At 44.6% G+C, this 23,127-nt stretch overlaps 1 protein-coding gene across 10 annotated transcripts in view; it reads right to left on the reverse strand.

Moving 5' to 3' along the window:
• UNC13B (unc-13 homolog B) overlaps positions 1-23,127 on the reverse strand; it is a 397,323-nt gene that overhangs the window by 120,865 nt on the left and 253,331 nt on the right. For all 10 annotated transcript variants that reach the window (XM_043546786.1, XM_043546787.1, XM_043546788.1 and 7 more), the window contains 2 exons: positions 9,153-9,380; positions 8,222-8,363 (listed from right to left, as the gene is read on the reverse strand). In XM_043546786.1, the coding sequence (XP_043402721.1) occupies positions 8,222-8,363; positions 9,153-9,380 (370 nt within the window). The remainder of the gene's footprint in view (positions 1-8,221; positions 8,364-9,152; positions 9,381-23,127) is intronic.

Here is a 23,127-nt window from a genome sequence, read left to right on the forward strand (position 1 = left end):
CAGCCCCCACTGGCCTGGAGCAGCGAACCGCAGCCAGTAGGAGCTGCGATCGGCCGAACCTGCGGACGCAGCAGGTTAACAAACCAGCCCGGCCCACCAGGGGCTTACCCTGATGCCAAAGGTTGCCGATCCCTGGTATAAAAGCAGCTGAGAGGTCAAGGATGACAACCATGGAGTAAAAGCCCTGAGATTTGGCAAGATCTCCTTGACAAATAATTATCCCAAAAGAACAAAGAAATAAGTCTTCTGTTCCTACCAGTATTAAACTCATTTGTTCTAGAGCAGGGGTGGGCAAACTAAGGCCCGGGTGCCACATCCGGCCCTTCCAACATTAATCTGGCCCTCGAGCTTCTGCCGAGGAGCAGGGTCCAGGACTTGCCTTGCTCCGGCACACCAGTCGGGGAGCGGGGTCAGGGGCTTGCCTCACTCCGTTCATACCATGGCTCCTGGAAGCAGCGGCATGTCCCCTCTCTGGTTCTTACACATAGGGGCAGCCAAGGGGCTCCACACGCTGCCGCCACCCCACGTGCCGTCGCTGCAGTTCCCATTGGTTCGGAACCACAGCCAATGGGAGCTGCAGGTGCAGTGCCTGCAGATGGGGCAGCATGCAGAGCTGCCTGGCTGTACCTCCACGTAGGAGCCAGAGGGGGGACATGCTGCTGCTTCTGGGAGCTGCTTGAGGGAAGCGCCACCTGGAGCCTGCACCCCTGACCTCCTCCCACGCCCCAACTCTCTGCCCCAGCCCTGATCCCCCCCACCCTCCGAACCCCTTGGTCCCAGCCCGGAGCACCCTACTGCACCCCAAACCCTTCATCCCCAGCCCCACCCCAGAACTCGCACCCCCAGATAGAGCCCTCGTCCCCATCCCAAACACCCCAACCCCCAGCCCCAGCCCAGAGCCCCTTCCCACATACTGAACTCCTCATTTCTGGACCCACCATAGAGCCCGCACCCCCAGTTGGAGCCCTCACCCCCTCCTGCACCCCAACCCCCAATTTTGTGAGCATTCATGGCCCACCATACAATTACCATACCCAGATGTGGCCCTTGGGCCAAAAAGTTTGCCAACCCCTGTTTTAGAGGGACAAGTACAACCATTTTGCTGTTACCTATCTCTGCTGCTGTCATTACACAAACAAATCTTCAAAGTGCAAAAGGCAGAAGCAGTGCTCAGAACCACTTAATCTCTAACTACATTATCCCAGCTTCCTCCTAGGCACTGCTGCATAGCATCAACTCCACTGTTGAAATCCAAATTTCATAGGGGTCACTGAGCTGGGAAACTATGGGTATGTCTACACTGCAATTCAAAATCCCGCCAGCCGAGACGGGTTCATGGGGCTTGGTTCTATTTAACTGGGGCTGTGACGATGTGACGCAGCAGGGACGGGGGAGTGTTGACCTGGGAATGTGCCCTGGGGATGGGAGACATGAGAGCCTGTCACCTGAGCCAGGAGGGGGAGGTAACACCTCTGCCCAGGAATGTGAACAGAGGCTGCAGAAGGGAACCTGCTGGGGGGGGGTTTAGTTTCAGTTTGGTGCTGGGTGGAGGAACGCAGGGAACCCCAGGGCTAGGGTCTAAGCTCCCTGCTCCCCCAGAAGGACTTGACTGAGGGGTCCTGGTTGTACCCACAAGCTCTGTTTTGGACTGTGTTCCTGTTGTCCAATAGACCTTCTGTTTTACTGGCTGGCTGAGAGTCTCAGTGAATCCCAGGAAGAGGGGTGCAGGGCCTGGACTCCCCCACACTCCGTGACAGGGGCGTAGGCATTTGGGATTGTGATGATGCTCGAGCTCTAGAACCCAGCAAGGTGGGAGGGTCTCAGAGGTTGCAATTAAACAGCCCCTTCACCCAAGTCAGCTGGCACAGGCCAGCTGCGTGTGTCTAATTGCCGTGTAGACAGAATATGATTTTACTTTACTACTGGTTTCATCCAACTAAGGCCCAGGCACAGGGGATGAGGAAACACAACTGAAAGGTTCCACGGTCATCAAGATGCAGCTGAACAACAGAGGCAGAGCAAGCATCAGATGTAACGGTCTTGAAAGGGGCAGGGTAAACACAGAACTCAGAGGAACAATCACATGTAACTACAGAGATGACTGAAAGGTGCCGAGCATGATAATAGGCTAGGCTGCTGAAAGGACAATTACGGAACCAAACGGAAGCTGTGGGTGACACCACAGTAGTTAACTATGTAGCAGTGCCATTCCTGAAGCAATAGCCGTGATGAAGTATATTATTTGTGGCTGTGTGTGTCTAAGTATAATATTGATTATCTACTGAAGGGAGGCAAAGCAACCACTCTAAGCTCCATACCCTTTCGCAGTGAAGGAATAAACACACTTTGCAAAGTGCCCAGTGACAACGTAATCTGTTCCAGACAGAATGATTTCATACCTGCCATTCAGGATCAGACCCAGCTGGGTAGCACAAAGCAGTTTCCATGGGAAGATATTTTAAAGTGAACAATTTGCATTGTGCCAAGGACAGGAGATACAGAGCTGTCCTATTGTACATAGGGCAACTTCCAGTGTCCACATCCATTAGAGACTGGGTCCTTTTCCAAACATTAGCAAATGATGCCAATAATCATATGCTTTAAACAGGGGTTAAGTAGCCTCTCAGCAAGCACAGGGCTTTGCCTTTCAAAGGAAATTTTGTTCCTTATCGAATTTCTCCTAAACACTATACCTGTAATTTCACTACATAGATGCGGGTGCTCTGCATCAGCCCTTCCAAAAAGAACTGAATAGAAAATATAAACTTTCCTAGTTTCAAAGTAGCAGCCATGTTAGTCTGTTTTCGCAAAAAGAAAAGGAGTACTTGTGGCACCTTAGAGAATAACAAATTTATCTGAGCATAAGCTTTCGTGAGCTACAGCTCACTTCATCGGATGCGTGCAGTGGAAAATACAGTGGGGAGATTTATATACACAGAGAACATGAAACAATGGGTGTTACCATGCACACTGTAACCAGAATGATCACTTAAAGTGAGCTATTACCAGCAGGAGAGCTGGGGGGTGGGGGGCTGGAACCTTTTGTAGTGATAAGCAAAGTGGGACATTTCCAGCAGTTGACAAGAACGTCTGAAGAACAGTGGGGGGTGAGAGGGGGAATAAACATGGGGAAATAGTTTTATTTTGTGTAATGACCCATCCACTCCCAGTCTCTATTCAAGCCTAAGTTAATTGTATCCAGTTTGCAAATTACTTCCAATTCAGCAGTCTCTCCTTGGAGTCTGTTTTTGAAGTTTTTTGGTTGAAGACTTGCAACTTTTAGGTCTGTAATCAAGTGATCAAAGAGATTGAAGTGTTCTCCGACTGGTTTTTGAATGTTATAATTCTTGACGTCTGATTTGTGTCCAGTTTGTGTTTTTTTATTCTTTTACGTAGAGACTGTCCAGTTCGACCAATGTACATGGCAGAGGGGTATTGCTGGCACATGATGGCATATATCACATTGGTGGATGTGCAGGTGAACGAGCCTCTAATGGTGTGGCTGATGTGATTAGGCCCTATGATGGTGTCCCCTGAATAGATATGTGGGCACAGTTGGCAACGGGCTTTGTTGCAAGGATAGGTTCCTGGGTTAGTGGTTCTGTTGTGTGGTTGCTGGTATTTGCTTCAGGTTGGGGGGCTGTCTGTAAGCGAGCACTGGCCTGTCTCCCAAGATCTGTGAGAGTGTTGGGTCATCCTTCATATAGGTTGTAGATCCTTGATAGTGCGTTGGAGAGGTTTTAGTTGGGGGCTGAAGGTGACGGCTAGTGGCGTTCTGTTATTTTCTTTGTTGGGCCTGTCCTGTAGTAGGTGACTTCTGGCTAATCTTCTGGATCTGTCAATCTGTTTCTTCACTTCAACAGGTGGGTATTGTAGTTGTAAGAATGCTTGATAGAGATCTTGTAGGTGTTTGTCTCTGTCTGAGGGGTTGGAGCAAATGCGGTTGTATCGCAGAGCTTGGCTGTAGACGATGGATCGTGTGGTGTGGTCAGGGTGAAAGCTGGAGGCATGTAGGTAGGAATAGCGGTCAGTAGGTTTCCGGTATAGGGTGGTGTTTATGTGACCATCGCTTATTAGCACCATAGTGTCCAGGAAGTGGATCTCTTGTGTGGACTGGTCCAGGCTGAAGTTGATGGTGGGATGGAAATTGTTGAAATCATGGTGGAATTCCTCAAGGGCTTCTTTTCCATGGGTCCAGATGGGTCCAGCCCCCAACTAAAACTTCTCCAGCGCATCATCAAGTACAACTATATCCCCATGTTTATTCCCCCCGCCCCCACCCCCCACTGTTCCTCAGACGTTCTTGTCAACTGCTGGAAATAGCCCACCTTGATTATCACTACAAAAGGTTCTCCCCCCCCTCCTCCCCGCTCTCCTGCTGGTAACAGCTCACCTTAAGTGATCACTCTTGTTACAGTGTGTATGGTAACACCCATTGTTTCATGTTCTCTGTGTATATAAATCTTCCCACTGTATTTTCCACTGCATGCATACAATGAAGTGAGCTGTAGCTCACGAAAGCTTATGCTCAAATAAATTTGTTAGTCTCTAAGGTGCCACAAGTACTCCTAAACTTTCCTAGAGCGCTTTAAACCATCTTATAGAATCTAACGAAGAATTAGAATCCTGCCTTAAAATCAAACTGGATAGTTCAAAATATCCCATTTATTCTTGTGCGGCAGTGGCCACAGATAACAATCAGGATATAGGCTTCCTTGTGATAGACACTACACACATAGAAATAAAGTGCATGCCCCATACATTTCCAATCAAATGTAACTGTGCAGTAGGAAGGGATCAATCTCACATTTTTAAAGGTCTTTAGAGTAATTTCAATAGAAGCTTATTAAATGTCTGTGAAACTCACTTGGTTTCATTCCTATTAAATTCCTCAGGACTTTCTGTAATGGATGTGGAGGCAGTTAGAGGTTTCTAGCAGGCAACGAGGATGGCCTACTACCTGCTCTATCAAATAGCTTACTCTCAGAGATGTAAATGCACTCTGAGAACTGGTCATTAATCTAAATGCTAATCCTGTGGCAATGTAGGCAGGTAATGGTCTAAAATAGTACTGATTTGGGAATGCAATAGGTACTCCACACAGTACTGATTTGGGAATGTAGACCCAAAAAGATCCCAAAGTCTTATTCTTGGAAACATGGTTCTAAACCTGAATTTCCAGGCTGGGCCATATGTTCTTTTTTCAGAGAAAAGAAACATACAGGAAAGGAGGGAGATCACCTTTAACCAAGGAGTTTACTCGTATGCACCTTGTCTCGCCTTATTCTAACAAGCACGGGAAAACCGTACTTGGAATAGGTACTCCACTCTTAGGCTTGGTCTACACTACCAACTTATGTCAGTATCACTACGTCACTAAGGCCATGTCTACACTACCCGCCGGATCAGCGGGTAGTGATCGATCTATCGGGGATCGATTTATCGCGTCTAGTGTAGACGCGATAAATTGATCCTTGATCGCTCTGCCATCGACTCCGGAACTCCACCACGGCGAGAGGCGGAAGCGGAGTCGATGGGGGAGCGGTGGCCATCGATCCCGCGCCGCGAGGACGTGAAGTAAGTGATTCTAAATCGATATAAGATACGTCGACTTCAGCTACGCTATTCTCGTAGCTGAAGTTGCGTATCTTAGATCGAGTCCCCCCCCAGTGTAGACCAGGCCTCAGGAGAGGGCTTCTCCCATCAGCATAGCTACCACCTCTTGTGGCAGTGGATTAACCACGCCGACAGAAGCAGCTCTCCTGTCGGCACAGGTAGTGTCTTCACTAAGTACTATAGCAGCAACGCTGTAAGTGTAGACAAGCCTTTACAAACAGCATTGACGATTAAGTTTCTGAACACTTCCATGAATTTTCTTGTATTCATGAAAAGAATAGGGCATTCAGTTGTACATACACCACCTTGCATCACATCAAGGGTTACAAAGGAACCCTAAAATGGCTAAACTTTTTATCACTTAGACAGACAGACATCCTACTTTGTAATAAACCTTCGAAAAGAGCATTTAATTGTGCTTCTGTTGAATGAAGACACCTTTGAGAAGTTAGCCAGCTAGTAATCACTGGAGAGGAAAGCTGTAAAGAGTTCATGCAATAAACCAAACAGAAAGCAAAAACCAATGAAAGTAGAACTACCAACCTACTGACCACCCTCTGACCTGGCCCCTCTGCTACCAATGAAAACCCAATGAAACCAACTTGTGCAAAAACCAATGGAAGCAGAACTTACCAACACATTGACCTGACCCCTCTGCTGGTTAGATTTGTCTCCCTTGGGTATTTTTTGTCTTTCAGACCATAAGTTCTTAAGGTAGGAACTGTATCTTGCCTAGTACATTGCAGGTACTATCACAACCTCTACAATAACTGATATAAGCTCCTCACTTTGATTATAAGATCTAACAAATAATTTCTTTATTAAAAAAATGATGATTTTTCTCTTGGATAAGCTTCCTTGGGAGAGAGATTTCTCAGTGAAGAATGTTTTTGGTCAAGCTGTGTAGCATATGTTCAACAGCTAGGCTCTGATTATGAATGCTAGGAAAGGTCAGCATTTGAAGAGTCATCAGCAGAAGGAATCCATAAGCACCAAGCATAAATAGCATGTCTGCAATTGATCTAAATCTCTGAGAAGATAGACTCCTGTGTCCTAGACAATTAAAAATGGCTCTCCTTTTATCCACGACAAGGTCAGTTGCAACACCTAGGAACACCTTGAACCTGGTACAGTTCTTTTTCAGCATCCTTAAACCTCAATATCTTGTCTATTTAAATCCCACTTTCCTCAGCTCCTCTCAACACCTCATCCTTCTTGGTGCTCTGTCCCCTAGCAATACTAGAATGAATGTTTGCACTAAGATCAATTTTCATATTACTGGCTGAATCATGGATATTTCCATAAAACTTGTACAGTGGCACAATTAAAACACTGAAATTTATCACATTGTATTATCTTTACCACAGTATTTGTTATATTCCCTAAAATTAGACTGGAACATACTTGTAAATACCATGGTAACGACACTGCCATAAATCAAGATTTTAATGGCACTCACACAAATATAGATGGAGGCAGACTTATTGCTATGTTGATTCTAGAGTTATTACAATAATAACCTACGGTAGTTCCTGTTTAGGAGGTAATAACTTTACCTTGGATTAATAATGTTAAAATAAAAGAATCTCATTTTTTGTTTTCATTGTACACGGTAGAGACAGGCTTGGGGGTCACAAACTCAGTTTTGAAATACAATGCAAACAAATATATTTCAGTGTGCAGAGAAGAGCCTTGCTGACCTAGAGCGGGAAGGAGTGGGGGAAAGCGGAAAAGAAGAGAAGGAGAGAGAAAAGGGAGAGGGAGAGACGGATTGATAATTTGATGATAAGAAGGAGACAAAGAGGTTTTAGCTAAAAAAAATTTAGGATCCAGAATCTTCGCAGTCCACTTTATTTTCAGAAGCTTTTTTTTTCCCATTTATTGTTTTTACATTTAATTAAAATGAGTAACTATAACTTGACAGTGCTTCTTATTACCTCGATAACCATATCCTGGGCTCACTGACTCAGCCTTTGGCGCTTATTTGCCATATAAGCAGCCTTTATTTTAAATTTAGCCCAAAATAGGTTGATAATCTTGTAAACAGATTATCCCTCAAGTTATCATTATTTTATTTTTACAGCACTGTAGGAGAGCAAGTAGCTTTAAAAATAAGTGACAAGCTACTCCCCAATGCGCTAACAAGCCAGTTCAAACACCACAGCAAGGAGTAACAATGAAAAGAATGGTGAGGTCTTTTCTTTTGTGTGTGTGTTACTGCTACCTTTCTAAAGAATTTCAAAGTGTGTTTATTATAAAGGAACAGTGTTAAGTCTTCAAACTATTAAGGATTTTCTTCCCTCTCTGGGGATGTCTAAACAACAACTTTCTATACAAATATTGCTAAAAGTAGATACAGAATCTATGAACTATTGAACAAGAAGTGGAGGCAAAATGGATTGCACACTTTTGTATAGTTCAGTACATATCATTATACAGACTATGCTATGAGCACCCACTATGTAAAACAGAAACAGACAAAACACAGACACGACTACAAGTCGTGAAGTACCACGTACAGATACAGGAGAGAAAGGTATGCTCGTGAAGAAATACAGACAATATAAATGGATCAGACTGGGGCAGATATTCAGTGAGTACTTACAAGTGGAATTTCTCCTCCCAAACAGGGTTCAGATTCCCAAAAATTGTTTTAGTTCTCTTCTTTGTTTTGCCAACTTGAACCGTCACATATGGATCACTGGATCCAGTTTTGTCCTTGGCCTGCAGACCCTGAGCACAAACCACTGTGGAGAAAATAATAATAAAGTTTTGCTATAAGCCTGCAGTGCTAAAAGATGTGTGCATGTACTGTGTGACAGAACAGCTTACTGCACTACGCTCCTCAGACACAGGAATGCTCACCAGTGACAGCTTAACACTGAGAACCACAGATTCCAAGGCCAGAAGCGACCATTGCGATCATCTTGTCTGAACTCCTGTATAACAGAGACCATGCAACTGCCCCAAAATAATTCCTAGAGCAGATCTCTTAGAAAAACATCCAGTCTTGACTTAAAAACGGTCAGTGATGGAGAATCCAGCACAGCCTTTGGTCACTTGTTCCAATGGTTACTCTCACTACCACAGGCACCAACTTTTGTCAGCGCCAGTGGGAGCTCACATCCCCCCTGCCCCGCCCCCCCACCCAACTCCGCCCCTCCCTGCCCCTATTGGATCCCTTCCCCAATACCTGCCCCGGCCCCGCCTCCTCCCCCAAGAGCACCGCATTCCCCCTCCGGCCCCCTCCTTCCCAGGCTTGCCGCGCAAAACAGCTGTTTCACGCCACAAGCGCTGGGAGGGAGGGGGGAGAAGCAGGACCCAGTAGCGCGCTCAGGGGAGGAGGCGGAGCGGAGGCAGAGGTGAGCTGGGGTTGGGGGGGGCAGGATGGGTGGGGAGCTGCCAGTGGGTGCAAAGCACCCTCCAATTTTTCCCCGTGGGTGCTCCAACTCTGGAGCACCCACGGAGTCAGCGCCTATGCTCACTGCTAAAATTTACATCTTATTTCCAGTCTGAATTTTCTAGCTTCAGCTTACCAGTGATAGTGATTTTAGCTGACCATTTGGAAGTGCCATCAAGCACGCTCTGTTTCACTGTTTTCATTTGCTGAGCATGTGTTAATTTGTTCTCACTAAAAACATCTCTGATCAAGTCAAAAATTTCTGGCTTGTTCCGTTCCCGAATCTTCATGCGATCCTTCATGGCCATGATGATGTTTTGGGTCCGATCCTCTGCTCCATGTTTAGAGCTCTTCTCTGCTGCTCCTGTGTACAATAAGGCATGGAACAGTTACCAAAAACTTGTAAACAATGAGGAAATCATATATGTTATGTTACAGAATCATGATGACAGAGATCAAGTTTATTATATTAAAAAAAAATCAGTTGAGAAGATATGTTGTGATAATTGGGACTACAAATTTACCTAATTGGGAGCCCAACTGTGAAAAGTGAGTGACAGTCATAAAATGTCACAATAACCCTAATAACAACAAATGTTGATAGGAAAAGGTGCAAAAGGGAGACCGACAGAATTAGTCCAAACAAGGTGGCCTCCTGGGATAATTCAAGGATTGTGTGAAGATCATGCCTTGTAAATGAGAAAAGTGTGGGAATGGAAAATTAGCAAACCAAAATTTGTATGCTGGAAATTAAGCTTAATTGGTGGATAAAATAATGAAGGGACAGGGCTATTTTGCCCATCACTATCTTTTGAGGTCCTTTTGAAAAAGAGAGATCAAGAGGAAAATTGGTGAAACAATCCCAGCAACTCCTGGGACCCCAGGGTCTACCATAACACGACTGGGCCTTCACCATCCTAATGCTGAGACATGTTCTGACCAGACCAGGCCAAAGCAAGGCACCTAGATGACACTGCCACCTCCACTGGCTCCGACTGAATCCAAACCACTATCTGGTATGTGAGATGATGTGTTCTCTCCATCGCGACCCCTCCTCCCATGAACTCTTTTCCTTCCCCTTCTTACTTATTCTCTTCCCTATCACTCTCCTTTTTCCTTCTGTCCAGTAAAAGTCTGGTTTGGCTGGCTCAGGCTGCGTATTTTGCAATACTGCCGTAAGCCTGTGACCAGAGAGGCAAGGAAAAGCAATGCCCTAAACAGCCCAACTCTTGCACAACGGTGCCAGGTCTTGGGGTGGCTAAGACGACCAGGCGCTGTACCTGTGTTTTTCCAGCAGTGAAACTGCAGCAAGTGAAAGTGAGCACCAGACAGCAGCTGCATTTTCTATCTTTGCCCATCTTCTCTCCCTCATTTCTCTTGTTTTGTCTTCTCTAGAAACAGGATCAGACTTTAACAGCCCCAGCCCATCTTAACTCACTTTTTCTCTTTTCCCCAAAAAGGGAAATTACCATAACCTAAGACTGTCAAAAAGAGGAGATTCCTTCTAAAAACACTGTCCAGCTAGAGGGAAAGGGAACAGGGAACATTGTTAAAATGGCAGGTTTCAGAGTAGCAGCCGTGTTAGTCTGTATTCGCAAAAAGAACAGGAATACTCATGGCACCTTAGAGACTAATAAATTTATTAGAGCATAAGCTTTCGTGGGCTACAGCCCACTTCATCGGATGCATAGAATGGAACATATAGTAAAAAGATATAGATATACATACAGAGAAGGTGGAAGTTGCCATACAAACTGTAAGAGGCTAATTAGTTAAGATGAGCTATTATCAGCAGGAGAAAAAAACTTTTGTCGTGATCATCAAGCTGGCCCATTTAGACAGTTGACAAGAAGGTGGGAGGATACTTAACATGGGGAAATAGATTCAATATGTGTAATGACCCAGCCACTCCCAGTCTCTATTCAAACCCAAGTTCATGGTATCTAGTTTGCATATTAATTCAAGCTCAGCAGTTTCTCATATCAAGCATTCTTAAAACTGCATCCGATGAAGTGAGCTGTAGCTCATGAAAGCTTATGCTCAAATAAATTGGTTAGTCTCTAAGGTGCCACAAGTACTCCTTTTCTTTTTGCGAATACAGACTAACACGGCTGTTACTCTGAATACCCACCTGGTGAAGTGAAGAAACAGATTGACAGAGCCAGAAGAGTACCCAGAAGTCACCTACTACAGGACACGCCCAACAAAGAAAATAACAGAACGCCACTAGCCGTCACCTTCAGCCCCCAACTAAAACCTCTCCAGCACATCATCAAAGATCTACAACCTATCCTGAAGGACGATCCCTCACTCTCACAGATCTTGGGAGTCAGGCCAGTCCTCGCTTAGACAGCCTCCCAACCTGAAGCAAACACTCTCCAGCAACCACACACCAAAAACACTAACCCAGGAACCTATTCTTGCAACAAAGCCCATGCCAACTCTGTCCACTTATCCTTATTGAACCTAATGAGGTTCAATAAGGATAAGTGCAGGGTCCTGCACTTAGGACGGAAGAACCCAATGCACAGCTACAGACTAGGGACCGAATGGCTAGGCAGCAGTTCTGCGGAAAAGGACGTAGGGGTGACAGTGGACGAGAAGCTGGATATGAGTCAGCAGTGTGCCCTTGTCGCCAAGAAGGCCAATGGCATTTTGGGATGTATAAGTAGGGGCATAGCGAGCAGATCGAGGGACGTGATCGTTCCCCTCTATTCGACATTGGTGAGGCCTCATCTGCAGTACTGTGTCCAGTTTTGGGCCCCACACTACAAGAAGGACGTGGATAAATTGGAGAGAGTCCAGCGAAGGGCAACAAAAATGATTAGGGGTCTGGAACACATGACTTATGAGGAGAGGCTGAGGGAACTGGGATTGTTTAATCTGCAGAAGAGAAGAATGAGGGGGGATTTGATAGCTGCTTTCAACTACCTGAGAGGTGGTTCCAGAGAGGATGGTTCTAGACTATTCTCAGTGGTAGAAGAGGACAGGACAAGGAGTAATGGTCTCAAGTTGCAGTGGGGGAGGTTTAGGTTGGATATTAGGAAAAACTTTTTCACTAGGAGGGTGGTGAAACACTGGAATGCGTTACCTAGGGAGGAGGTAGAATCTCCTTCCTTGGAAGTTTTTAAGGTCAGGCTTGACAAAGCCCTGGCTGGGATGATTTGATTGGGGATTGGTCCTGCTTTGAGCAGGGGGTTGGACTAGATGACCTCCTGAGGTCCCTTCCAACCCTGATATTCTATGATTCTATGATTCAGTACAGTCACTTGCTCCATAGTAATAGTGGTTCTTCGAGAGGGAGGTAGTGTAGATCCCACTGTAGTTGCACATGCGTGCGAGATCAGATTTTTTTTTTTTTAATAGCAATGTCTCTCAGGGCCATGCACAAGCCTTGTGCCTCCTCGTGCTCGTGTGTGATGGCATAAAGGGCACCGCAAATGCAACCTTCCCTCAGATTCTGTGCAATTCAAAGATTTGAGAATTCTGAAAGTAGGGATGGAGCCTAATGGGATCCACACTGACTATGACACCTCAAAGAACTACAGTTACTACAGGATGTTGCCTGATTTTAGGAGATTAACTGGCGAGGCTATAACCCATACACATTATATATAAACAAGAATATTAATCTGATCAGAAGATAAGGTTCTTGTCCCAGAATCAGGCTACAAGGATAAGTAACCATAGTTTCTTCTTGTAGTCAGTGTCAGAATGGATCACACTGTATGTGCCTGGCAATCCGTATGCCCCTAAGAGGGTGAAAATAAGGAGTTTCAGCTGCATCAGTCAAAAAGAGATCGTAGTACTGCTGTCCTGAATTTGGCAGCTGATCTAGTGGCTAAATCCAGTATGTAATATTTGACAAAGGTGGAGGTTACCCCATAGCACGCTTAGTGGATTTTGGCTATTGGCATATTTCTGAAGCAGGCAGAGAATGTCACTTGATATCTGCAGTGGTGAGCCTTGATCGTCAGTGGGAGAGGTACACCAGTCAACTGGCAAGACAAGGTAAACTGTGTTATCCACTTAGATATTCTCTGTAATGAGATGGCCAGACCTTTGGAACAGCTGGCTATAGCCAGAAATAAACAGGAAGACACATTTGAATGGTTTCATTATGTTGATGTAATAAAGTAGGGCTCTGAAACATCCACAGCATGTAACTTCTTCTCTCCTTGTGTAGAATGGGCAAATTAATGGATTAATTGAGGTAGAATTCCAGGCTTTCTGAAAATCTAAGTATACTATATCCATTGGATCCCCCTTGTCCACATGCTTGTTGACCCCCTTAAAGAATTCTAGTAGATTGTTGAGGCATGATTTCCCTTTACAAAAACCATGTTGACTCTTCCCCTACAAATTATGTTCATCTATCTGTCTGACAATTCTCTTCTTTACTATAGTTTCAAGAAGAAAGTGGCTGTTTCCCAGGAGAGAAAGTTCTATTTTGTAAATGGAGCCTGACAGTTCACAACCCAGAGGTCCTGGGATGACTTGAAATCAATCGCTGGCACTGGTGTTACTCTCTCACCTGATGACGACGACGACAAGGAAGGCGCTTTGGGAGGCAACAGACATTTCTGCTCCTGTCCCTCAGTTGTAACCTCAAGTTGCTTGTGGAGGCCAATATCCTGCTCTAACATGGAGGGCCTTGCTAATGGCACCACTCCTTCTCTTCCTTTGTGCTTGGGAGGGAATCTGGGACCTGTGCAGAAATAGTCCTCAATAAGGCCAACATGGCCAAAGTGGCACATTGTAAGGATTCTGGCCAAGGTTGACATTGGCTGGTCCAGAGCCAGTGACGTCTTGCTTGAGATAGGGCTCCAAATGAGATCCTCTAGTATCCCTTCTTTAGGGACACTTTCTGAATGTGGGAGAGCGGGGTTCCTACTTCATCACAGTGAAACTGCATAGGCTTGCGAGGATGTTGAGTATATTGTCTTCGAACGGTGCAGCCCTCATGCTGGTTGGGGTGTCCCAAAGTCTCAGAAGGAGATGCCAATTCCTCCCTTAAGATATATCTTGGGCTCTGGGTGAGTTTGACCACTGGTACCAATGTCAGTATGTGGTCATCCTTCTCCAGTCTTAGGGTACATCTACACCGCAGCTAGTAGTGTGTTTCCCAGCTCAGATAGACAGCACTTCTAGCTCTGCTTGAGCTAATGCACTAAAAATATCAGAGTAGCTGGAGGTAGCACGGGTATTTGGCTCGGGCTATCCATTCGAGTACATAGCTAGGGGGCCTAGGCAGGTTTGTAATTAGGCAACTAGCCTGAGCTGCACCCTTGTTACCCCAGCTAGTCTGCTATTTTTAGCACACTAATTTGAGCAGAGCTAGCATGTGTGTCTACTAGAGCTGAGATGCACACTCCCACCTGCAGTGCTGATGTAACCTTACAGACAATGGATGACTTGGAGACTATCTCTGGAGGAACAGCATTTGTGATTGTCCTTGCAGGAAGGTCCCACATGGTGTTTTGAGCGGATTATGATAATCTAGTCTGATCTCTGGCATTACTATAGGCGACGTGTCTTTGAAAAACTCCCACTTAGAATATTGTAGCTATAAAAATTACAAATGTTTGAAAGGCTGCAAATTCAAAATTAAGGTGAATGACCATAAGAAGAGAGAATGGAGGTGAAGTAGCTATTACACACCAATCACAAATACAAGAAGCTAGCAGGAGATAAAATCTTTTAAGGGCATTCAACTACTAAGTCGAACCAAAGAAGTCCGACATGTAAATCCTGCTCATCTACACATCTCCAAAATCCAAAAGCTTCCTAGAAGCGTGAGATAGTAATGATGGCCCCAAGATTTATCATTCCCCAATAAATTTCATAGTTATGTTAACTGCTCACAAGAAGTTAGCATCAGTTAGATCTGAGCCATGAATTAAGGAAAATACCACCACGAGCAACAGACTGGACAAACTAGAGAATAACAGTTTATAAAATTTAGAGAGGACACCAAGATGGGAGGGGTTGCAAGCACTTTGGAGGACAGGATTAGAATTCAAAATGACTGACAAATTGGAGAACTGGTGTCAAATCAACGAGATGAAATTCAACAAAGACAAATGCAAAGTATTTCACTTAGAGAGGAAAAATGATTCGTGCAAGTACAAACTGGGGAATAACTGGCTAAGTGGCAGTACTGCTGAAAAGCATTTGGATCACAAATTGAATAGGAGTCAACAACGTGATGCAATTTCAAAAAAGCTAATCTCATTCTGGGCTGTATTAAGAGGAGTTTTGTATGTAAGACCCAAAGTAAATGTCTCACTGTATTCAGCACTGGTGAGGCCTCAGCTGGAGTACTGTGTCCAATTCCGAGCGACACACTTTAGGAAAGATGTGAAAGTTCAAACCAGAGAGAGTCCAGAGAAGAGCAATAAAAATGGTAAAAGGGTTTAGAAAACCTGATCTCTGAGGAAAGGATTTAAAAAACTGGGTGTTTTTATTCTTGAAAAAAGATGACTTAGGGGGACCTGATAGTAGTCTTCAACTACGTTAAGGGCTGTTATAAAGAGGATGGTGTTCAATTGTTCTTCGTGTCCATTGAAGATAGGGCAACAAAGTAATGTGCTTAATCTGCAACCAGGGAGATTTTTGTTAGATATTAGGAAAAACTTTCTAACTATAAAAGTAGCTAAGCTTTGGGATAGGCTTTCAAGGGAGGTTGTGGACAAACACTTGTCAGGGATGATCTAGGCTAGGTTTATTTAATCCTGCCACAGGACAGGGGGCTGGACTTGATGACTTCTCGAGGTCCCTTCATGCCATACATTTTTATGATTCTTTGATTCTATTAGATAAACAGGAATATCAGACTTTACCCTAAACACAAGTTTGCAGTGGTTTACTAAGGGTGTGTTTTTAAACTGGATTTAGTTAGATCTGTGCAAAATTCTGTGTGGACACATCAGTTTAAGAGTGTCTTATTTTGGTTTAGCTTAATCTGTTTTTACTGGATAAAATTAAATTGAAATAAACTACTTAAACCCCGATCATGGTGTCTATACACAATCTTGCATCTAACACTAAACTGCTTTAAAAATATACATTTAATTAAACCAATGAAGGTTTATGTGTAGACAAAAGCCTTTGGATCATAGGAATACCTAAGGATCTGAGAACGTGGTCAACTCCTTCATGAAGCTAACAGGTGATATTGGGAAGTGATTCACACAAAGCATTGATGATATAGATATGGAAAAATTTTCAGAGGCTATTGACTGAGTATAGAGACAGGTGGGAGGGACTTCTGCCCTGGGACCACAGAAGAACTCTGGGGTTAATTTATCTCTATAGATTTAGCCACATGTTCTCTGCTTTGTCCCAAGGACTCACACAAGGAGCCTGGGGGCTGGGTTGTGCAAATTGCTAGCCTGCAGATGGAAAGACAGGGACTTGTGGAGTCCGGAGCGGGGCACCTGGGTTGTCAACAGCCAGTAGTTTTGTGTGAGTTTCCTTCAGCAGGCAGACAAGGCTCCCTTGTGCTGCAAGCAGGCTGTAACAATTCCCCCTGTACCCCTTGCATAACCCCCTAAGTGTCTCAGTAATCCCCACAGTCTGATGTGCAAGCACCTCTCACCTCGTCCCACAGTGATATCTTGTATCAGCCAACGATCCAGTTATAGACTGAACATTCAGTAAAGATATATGGAGCTGAAATGATCCAAAGGGCAATACTCTGAACTTCAAATACAAAGTACAAAGCAACTCTAACATGACTAAGGCTTTCAGTCACAGGGCATACACTATCCCCTACATATATATACACACACAATAAAATCCTTGGGTAACTGGCCTAGAACACACAATCTTATTGAGAGAAACCAAAAAGGCAAACAGTCCAATTTTATCAGCATTATCTGGGATTCTGAAATCTAGAATGAACTAAAAAACTTACCAACTTTACGGGAAATAACTTGCAATCCAATCCAGTCCCTAAGAGCTTCAGTGGCATGGGTGGAAATGTTCTGTTTTTCAGCATTACTTTTGGAAGCAATCACTGACCACACCAGACGTGAATGTAAATGATTTGTTATAAATGATAGACAATTCCCTAACTTTAAGGCCTGCTTGTTCTTGCAAGGTTTGCTGTATAAGAATAAACTCTCTTCCAGTGAATGACTGCAGTGACAGAGTTCAAAGGCCTGAAGAACATACAAGATCTTGAGATGCTCAGTGCCCTATAAATGGGTTTGGACGTCCCCAACGCACTCTCTAGAATCCAGTCATAGTATGGGTCAATCCGGGAGTGGAGGCACAGTGGTCTGGTTTCCCTCTGCATCCACTCACAGACTGACCCATACCGTGACTGATCACAACTATTAGCAAAGCATAACATAACAGCACTGGCAGTTTAATGGAAAAAAAATCAAGACGGCAGCATTGGTGGTATAAAAGACAGCTGTTCAGTAGGAGGAGGATGCTTGGAAATTATTTGTTCTTAGAACTTAAAATAGACATTAAAATGTAAAGTAAGGATATTCTTACTCATTCTGTGCAAATATTTCCCAAAACAGAATATTGGGAGCAAACAGGTGCTTCATCACCTTGGTGCTTTAATCATTGCTCAGCATGGAAAATTAAATTTTATCACGACTGCAAACATACCCATCACACAGGACTATCCAATTTCAGAGCCAATTTCTGAGGTTATAATATGTTCAGAGTCTAATAAGCAAAAGTTTCCTATTCACAAAAAATGTTATTGGCTTCCAATCTTGAATCAAAAACTGTCTGAAGAAGTTAAAAGTGAACTTGAGCTCCAGGAGCCCAAATGGCATCAGAAGTCAGAAGTAATTAACACTGTTTTCATCTGACCTGGAAGCTAAACCCCTTCTTGTCAGATGCCAACATAGCCACAGCAATCCATGCATCACTAGCTATGAGCTGATGACTGCAGTACATGGCAATAAGGGAAGCTCCAGATGGTGTAATGTTCAGTGGCTGGTCTTCCGAGTAGCAAAGACCAGCAATAACACATGACCCCAGCATCATGCATGCCACATTCCTATTCAATAAAAGATTCAGTTTAAGACCTTGATTCTTTATTTTAAGACCCTCAAATGACTGAGCTAGTTGTAATCCTCAGGCAGGATGGAATTAATAGCATGAAAAATCAGACACAGGAGTAAGACACTGGGCCTTCTCAGTGGCTGGTCCATGGTTGTGCAACTTCCTTCAATGAGGATCTTACTATCAGAACATCCTCACTTTGAAAACCCTTCAAAACTCTGCTCCCACACCTTCTCCACCCTCATTTCTTAGCATCATGGCCACTCATCCCCAACCTTCGCTTCCCCATTCATATCAGTCATTTTCCAGCTACTCCCACAAAGATATCTGGGGTTTGGGGGTCCTTTGGGCACTACTACAATTAATAGTGCCAATGCCATGTTCAGTGCAAGGGATAAAAGCCATCTTTTTCCAGTAGCTTTCCCTTAGGGATTTCAACAATAGCCTGATGTGAACCGAGGATAAAAAGAAAGGAAGGAAGAATGGGAGTACTAATGGAAAAAACTTCTAGCCCATCTGAAAATGGCAATAGAAGGGGATGAGAGAATATCTTCTCTTGACCAATTAATTATATACATATGTAAGTACGTTAATGTTCATATTACAGCAATAGGCTTATTATAAATACCTGTAGAAGACAGAACTTGGAACTTTGTATTCCTTGGAAACAAGAGACTGATGTCAATACCAGCTATAAACCAGATGCTACAGTGACAACTACCATATAAGAATCCAGACAGATTATCCCTCAAACAGCTGCATGCCTTCTTCCACAACATCCCCTATGCTTGGAATGTCCTCCATGGACTGATCCATAAAAAAATGCTACCCTCACTTTCCATGACGCCTACAAGAAATCAGCCAATCTACTACGGATAGGCAGCAAAAAATATATGTTGACAGGTTAATAGTAGATAAAAACTTTATGTACTTTGATATTTTCCCTCTCCTTCACTTTTATGTCTCTTCTGAGGTAATAAGGCCTTCAGTGCAGATACTGTTTCTACCAGTGTTTGTACAGTGCGCACAATGAGGCTCCAATCCAACCGAGGGCCCCTAAGCACTACCATAATATAACCAACAAAAACTAGATTTGGTTTAGATTAGAAAGGAGGAAACTATGCAGAGCAAATCTGAACCCAGATCTCCACAGAATCTCAATATCTTTCTGGTTTCTGAGTATCAGTACAATATGTCCAATAGTCTTATTTCATTCAGCAAGTACAGGAGTTCTTGACTCAAAAGGACAAAACCTCAGGCAACTACTCAAAATTTCAAGGTAGCATCCAAAAAATGGCATTTGTTTCATGACCCTGCTCACTGCAAATCCGTTTTACTTGTGTAACTTTATCCTATAGACTTATGTGGAATTAAGCGAAACTACATTTAGAGAGCATGCTCTCAAACTGTCAGAATAAGGATTCCTGCTAAAAGAAAGCCCCACACATCTGATCTTAACGCAGCTGGGAAAGTTCAAAGTCTCAGATTTATTTCATCTCAATTCTTGCTTTTCCTGCAGGAATCCCTATTATGATTAGAGATGCGTAAGCCAGCTGGGACCTTTGCTCATTCCTCAAACTCAACCTATACCCTATCTAAAGAGTGAGAGAGTGAGAGTGTGTGTATTCTACCTTCAGGAATACTGGAAAACTCATGAGAAAGCCTTTTCACGGGAGACTTTTTTCAGCCCTAATATTTGTGTGCTTATCCCAAGGGTACACCTAAACATTATGATCCATCACCACCTCTCCAATTTCTCTGCAGCTCCTTCTGTGTCTGTTCCCTCCTCTTCTTGATACTATGTTCTCCACCTTCAGCTACCCTCCTATCTTCAGCATCTTTCCACACTCTGGCTAGCTGTAGCGGGGTGGACACCCGCTCGGGCCCAGAGGGGTTTAAAATAGCCCTGGGAGAGGGCTGGGGCAGGGGAAGAGCTGGGCTGATTGGCAGAGCAGCCACAGCTGGGGGCCAAGCCCCAAACAGACCCAGTAGGCCTTATCATAGAATCAAAGAATATCAGGGTTGGAAGGGACCTCAGGAGGTCATCTAGTCCAACCCCCTGCTCAAAGCAGGACCAATCCCCAACTAAATCATCCCAGCCAGGGCTTTGTCAAGCCTGACCTTAAAAACTTCTAAGGAAGGAGATTCCACCACCTCCCTAGGTAACGCATTCCAGTGTTTCACCACCCTCCTAGTGAAAAAGTTTTTCCTAATATCCAACCTAAACCTCCCCCACTGCAACTTGAGACCATTACTCATCGTTCTGTCATCTGCTACCACTGAGAACAGTCTAGATCCATCCTCTTTGGAACCCCCTTTCAGGTAGTTGAAAGCAGCTCTCAAATCCCCCCTTATTCTTCTATTCCGCAGACTGGGAACAACCCCAGTTCCCTCAGCCTCTCCTCTTAACTCATGTGTTCCAGTCCCATAATCATTTTTGTTGCCCTCCGCTGGACTCTTTCCAATTTTTCCACATCCTTCTTGTAGTGTGGGGTCCAAAACTGGACACAGTACTCCAGATGAGGCCTCACCAATGTCGAATAGAGGGGAACGATCACGTCCCTCGATCTGCTGGCAATGCTCCTACTTATACATCCCAAAATGCCATTGGCCTTCTTGGCAACAAGGGCAAAGTGTTGACTCATATCTAGCTTCTCGTCCACTGTAACCGCTAGGTCCTTTTCTGCAGAACTGCTGCCGAGCCATTGGGTCCCTAGTCTGTAGCGGTGCATGGGGTTCTTCCGTCCTAAGTGCAGGACTCTGCACTTGTCGTTGTTGAACCTCATCAGATTTCTTTGGGCCCAATCCTCCAATTTGTCTAGGGCCCTCTGTATCCTATCCCTACCCTCCAGCGTATCTACCTCTCCTCCCAGTTTAGTGTCATCTGCTAACTTGCTGAGGGTGCAATCCACACCATCCTCCAGATCATTTATGAAGATATTGAACAAAACCGGCCCCAGGACCGACCCTTGGGGCACTCCACTTGATACCGGCTGCCAACTAGACATGGAGCCATTGATCACTACCTGTTGAGCCCGACAATCTAGCAGCTTTCTATCCACCTTATAGTGCATTCATCCAGCCCATACTTCTTTAACTTGCTGGCAAGAATACTGTGGGAGACAGCGTCAAAAGCTTTGCTAAAGTCAAGGAACAACATGTCCACTGCTTTCCCTTCATCCACAGAACCAGTTATCTCGTCATAGAAGGCAATTAGATTAGTCAGGCATGACTTGCCCTTGGTGAATCCATGCCTTATAAAGGCCAGGGAAGCCAGGAGCAGGAAAGACACACTCTCTAGCTCTGAGAGGGAGGGACCTGGCTGCAGAGACCTGAATAAAGGACCTAGTTTGGAGCAGGGCTGGGGAAAGGTCAAGGGAGCCGGGGAGCTCTGGCCAAGGAAAGCCCCAGGCTGCAGGCCTGGGAAGGCCTATTAGGTACGGGGGTTGCAGGGGCAGCCACGGGTAGGCAGAGGCAGCAGGTCCAAACCCAACCTTGCCAGTGATGAGTGGCTCATACTGCAGTCTGCCCCTGGGCGCGGGGACTAGCTGGTGACTGGCAGGAGCCTACAACTGAGGCGAGGTAGGGATAGTGGATGGGGGGTTCCCCTGGGAGGGGGAGCCCCAGAACTGTGGGGTACTGCCGGAGGGCAGCACCCAGTGAAAGCGGCAGGTTCCCCTGGGAGGGACACAGGAGCCAGCAGCAAGGCGAGACACCGGCCTGAAGAGGGTGCTCCGGAGGCTGGAACGCTAATTCCCTGAGATGACCAGCAGGAGGCACCGCCGGTGAGTCTGCGCACAGTTACACTAGCCCATCAATTATGTCTGCCCTGTTGCATCAGTTTCCCTCCACTACTGGGCTACTGAGCGCCTTTGAACTAAATCCACAGAGGCCACATGAACTCTCCAAAGTTCTCCTTCCTACACAAGGTAACTTTACCCCCCACCCTAAATGTTTCCTGATCTCCAGCTCGCTGTACTTGGTCACCACTCTCCACACAACCCTATTCACTGAAGTATCACACGCTTAGGGTGTGTCTACACCGCCGCACAGTTCAGACTAAAGGGGTGTGAATTACTACTCCAAACCAAAGTGCTATACTGTAACTACCCTGTATGGATACCAAGGATGCAAACTAGAGTTCCTAGTTCATGTTAACATAGTCCTCTTCAAAGACGACTTTATTAATGCAAACTAGGAACATTTTAGTTTGCGCCTGTAGCATCTGCATGGGGCAGGTGCAGCGCAGCCCTTAGATGTACACTGCTATTCACTCCTCCGAAGTCCAAACTGCAGGGCAGGGTAGACGTAGCCTTAGATTTTGACAGGAGGTGGCCACAACTTTAGCTTCACACAGGTGTGTGTCTCTTCCATTTGTTCTCCATTTTTTACATTCAAGTCTATGGATAGCAATTTATTAAAATACATTCCCAATTGCTGCTTCTATTCCATACAAGAATTATCCTCTGTATGAAATTTTCGCTGCATTCCCTAAGTACTTAGCCCTTTCTTAAATGCTGATTTTAATCGCATTATCTCAACCTTTCAATGTCTTATTTCATCTTTTCGGGTTACTACCAACCAATTTTTCCTTGGCTCTCCTTAGAGTTCAAACTTCTTTTTATACTGGCACCATGCTATAAAAATGTCACAGTACCGTGCATATGCATTTTAATTATCTCCAGATGCAAATGTTTTAACAATGGCTAATGTGCAAGGATTTCAATGGCTCTTCATCTCAACACTGAAGACCACCTGTACAACTAACAAGGCTTTTTGGTAAATTGCAGAAACAAACTGGAACAAAACAAACCTGACCATGAAAACCCAGAGTAAACATGAACACTCCTGCCACAGGGACAGACATTCCAACTCAGGAGTTAAGATGTCTGACAGGAACTTTCATCCCATGTCCTTTTAAAGATATTGTGCTTTTGTGGCTGATCTAATACTTCTAAACTAAAGATCACATTAAGAAACAGAATTATATATAGGCTGGTCAAAAATCATTTTTTATTTTTGTATAATGTTGACAGATAACATCAATGTTTATTTTAAGCATTTTTATTAATTTAAAT

This window comes from Chelonia mydas, chromosome 5 (genome assembly GCF_015237465.2).
Source record: "Chelonia mydas isolate rCheMyd1 chromosome 5, rCheMyd1.pri.v2, whole genome shotgun sequence".
Lineage (NCBI taxonomy): Eukaryota > Metazoa > Chordata > Testudines > Cheloniidae > Chelonia > Chelonia mydas.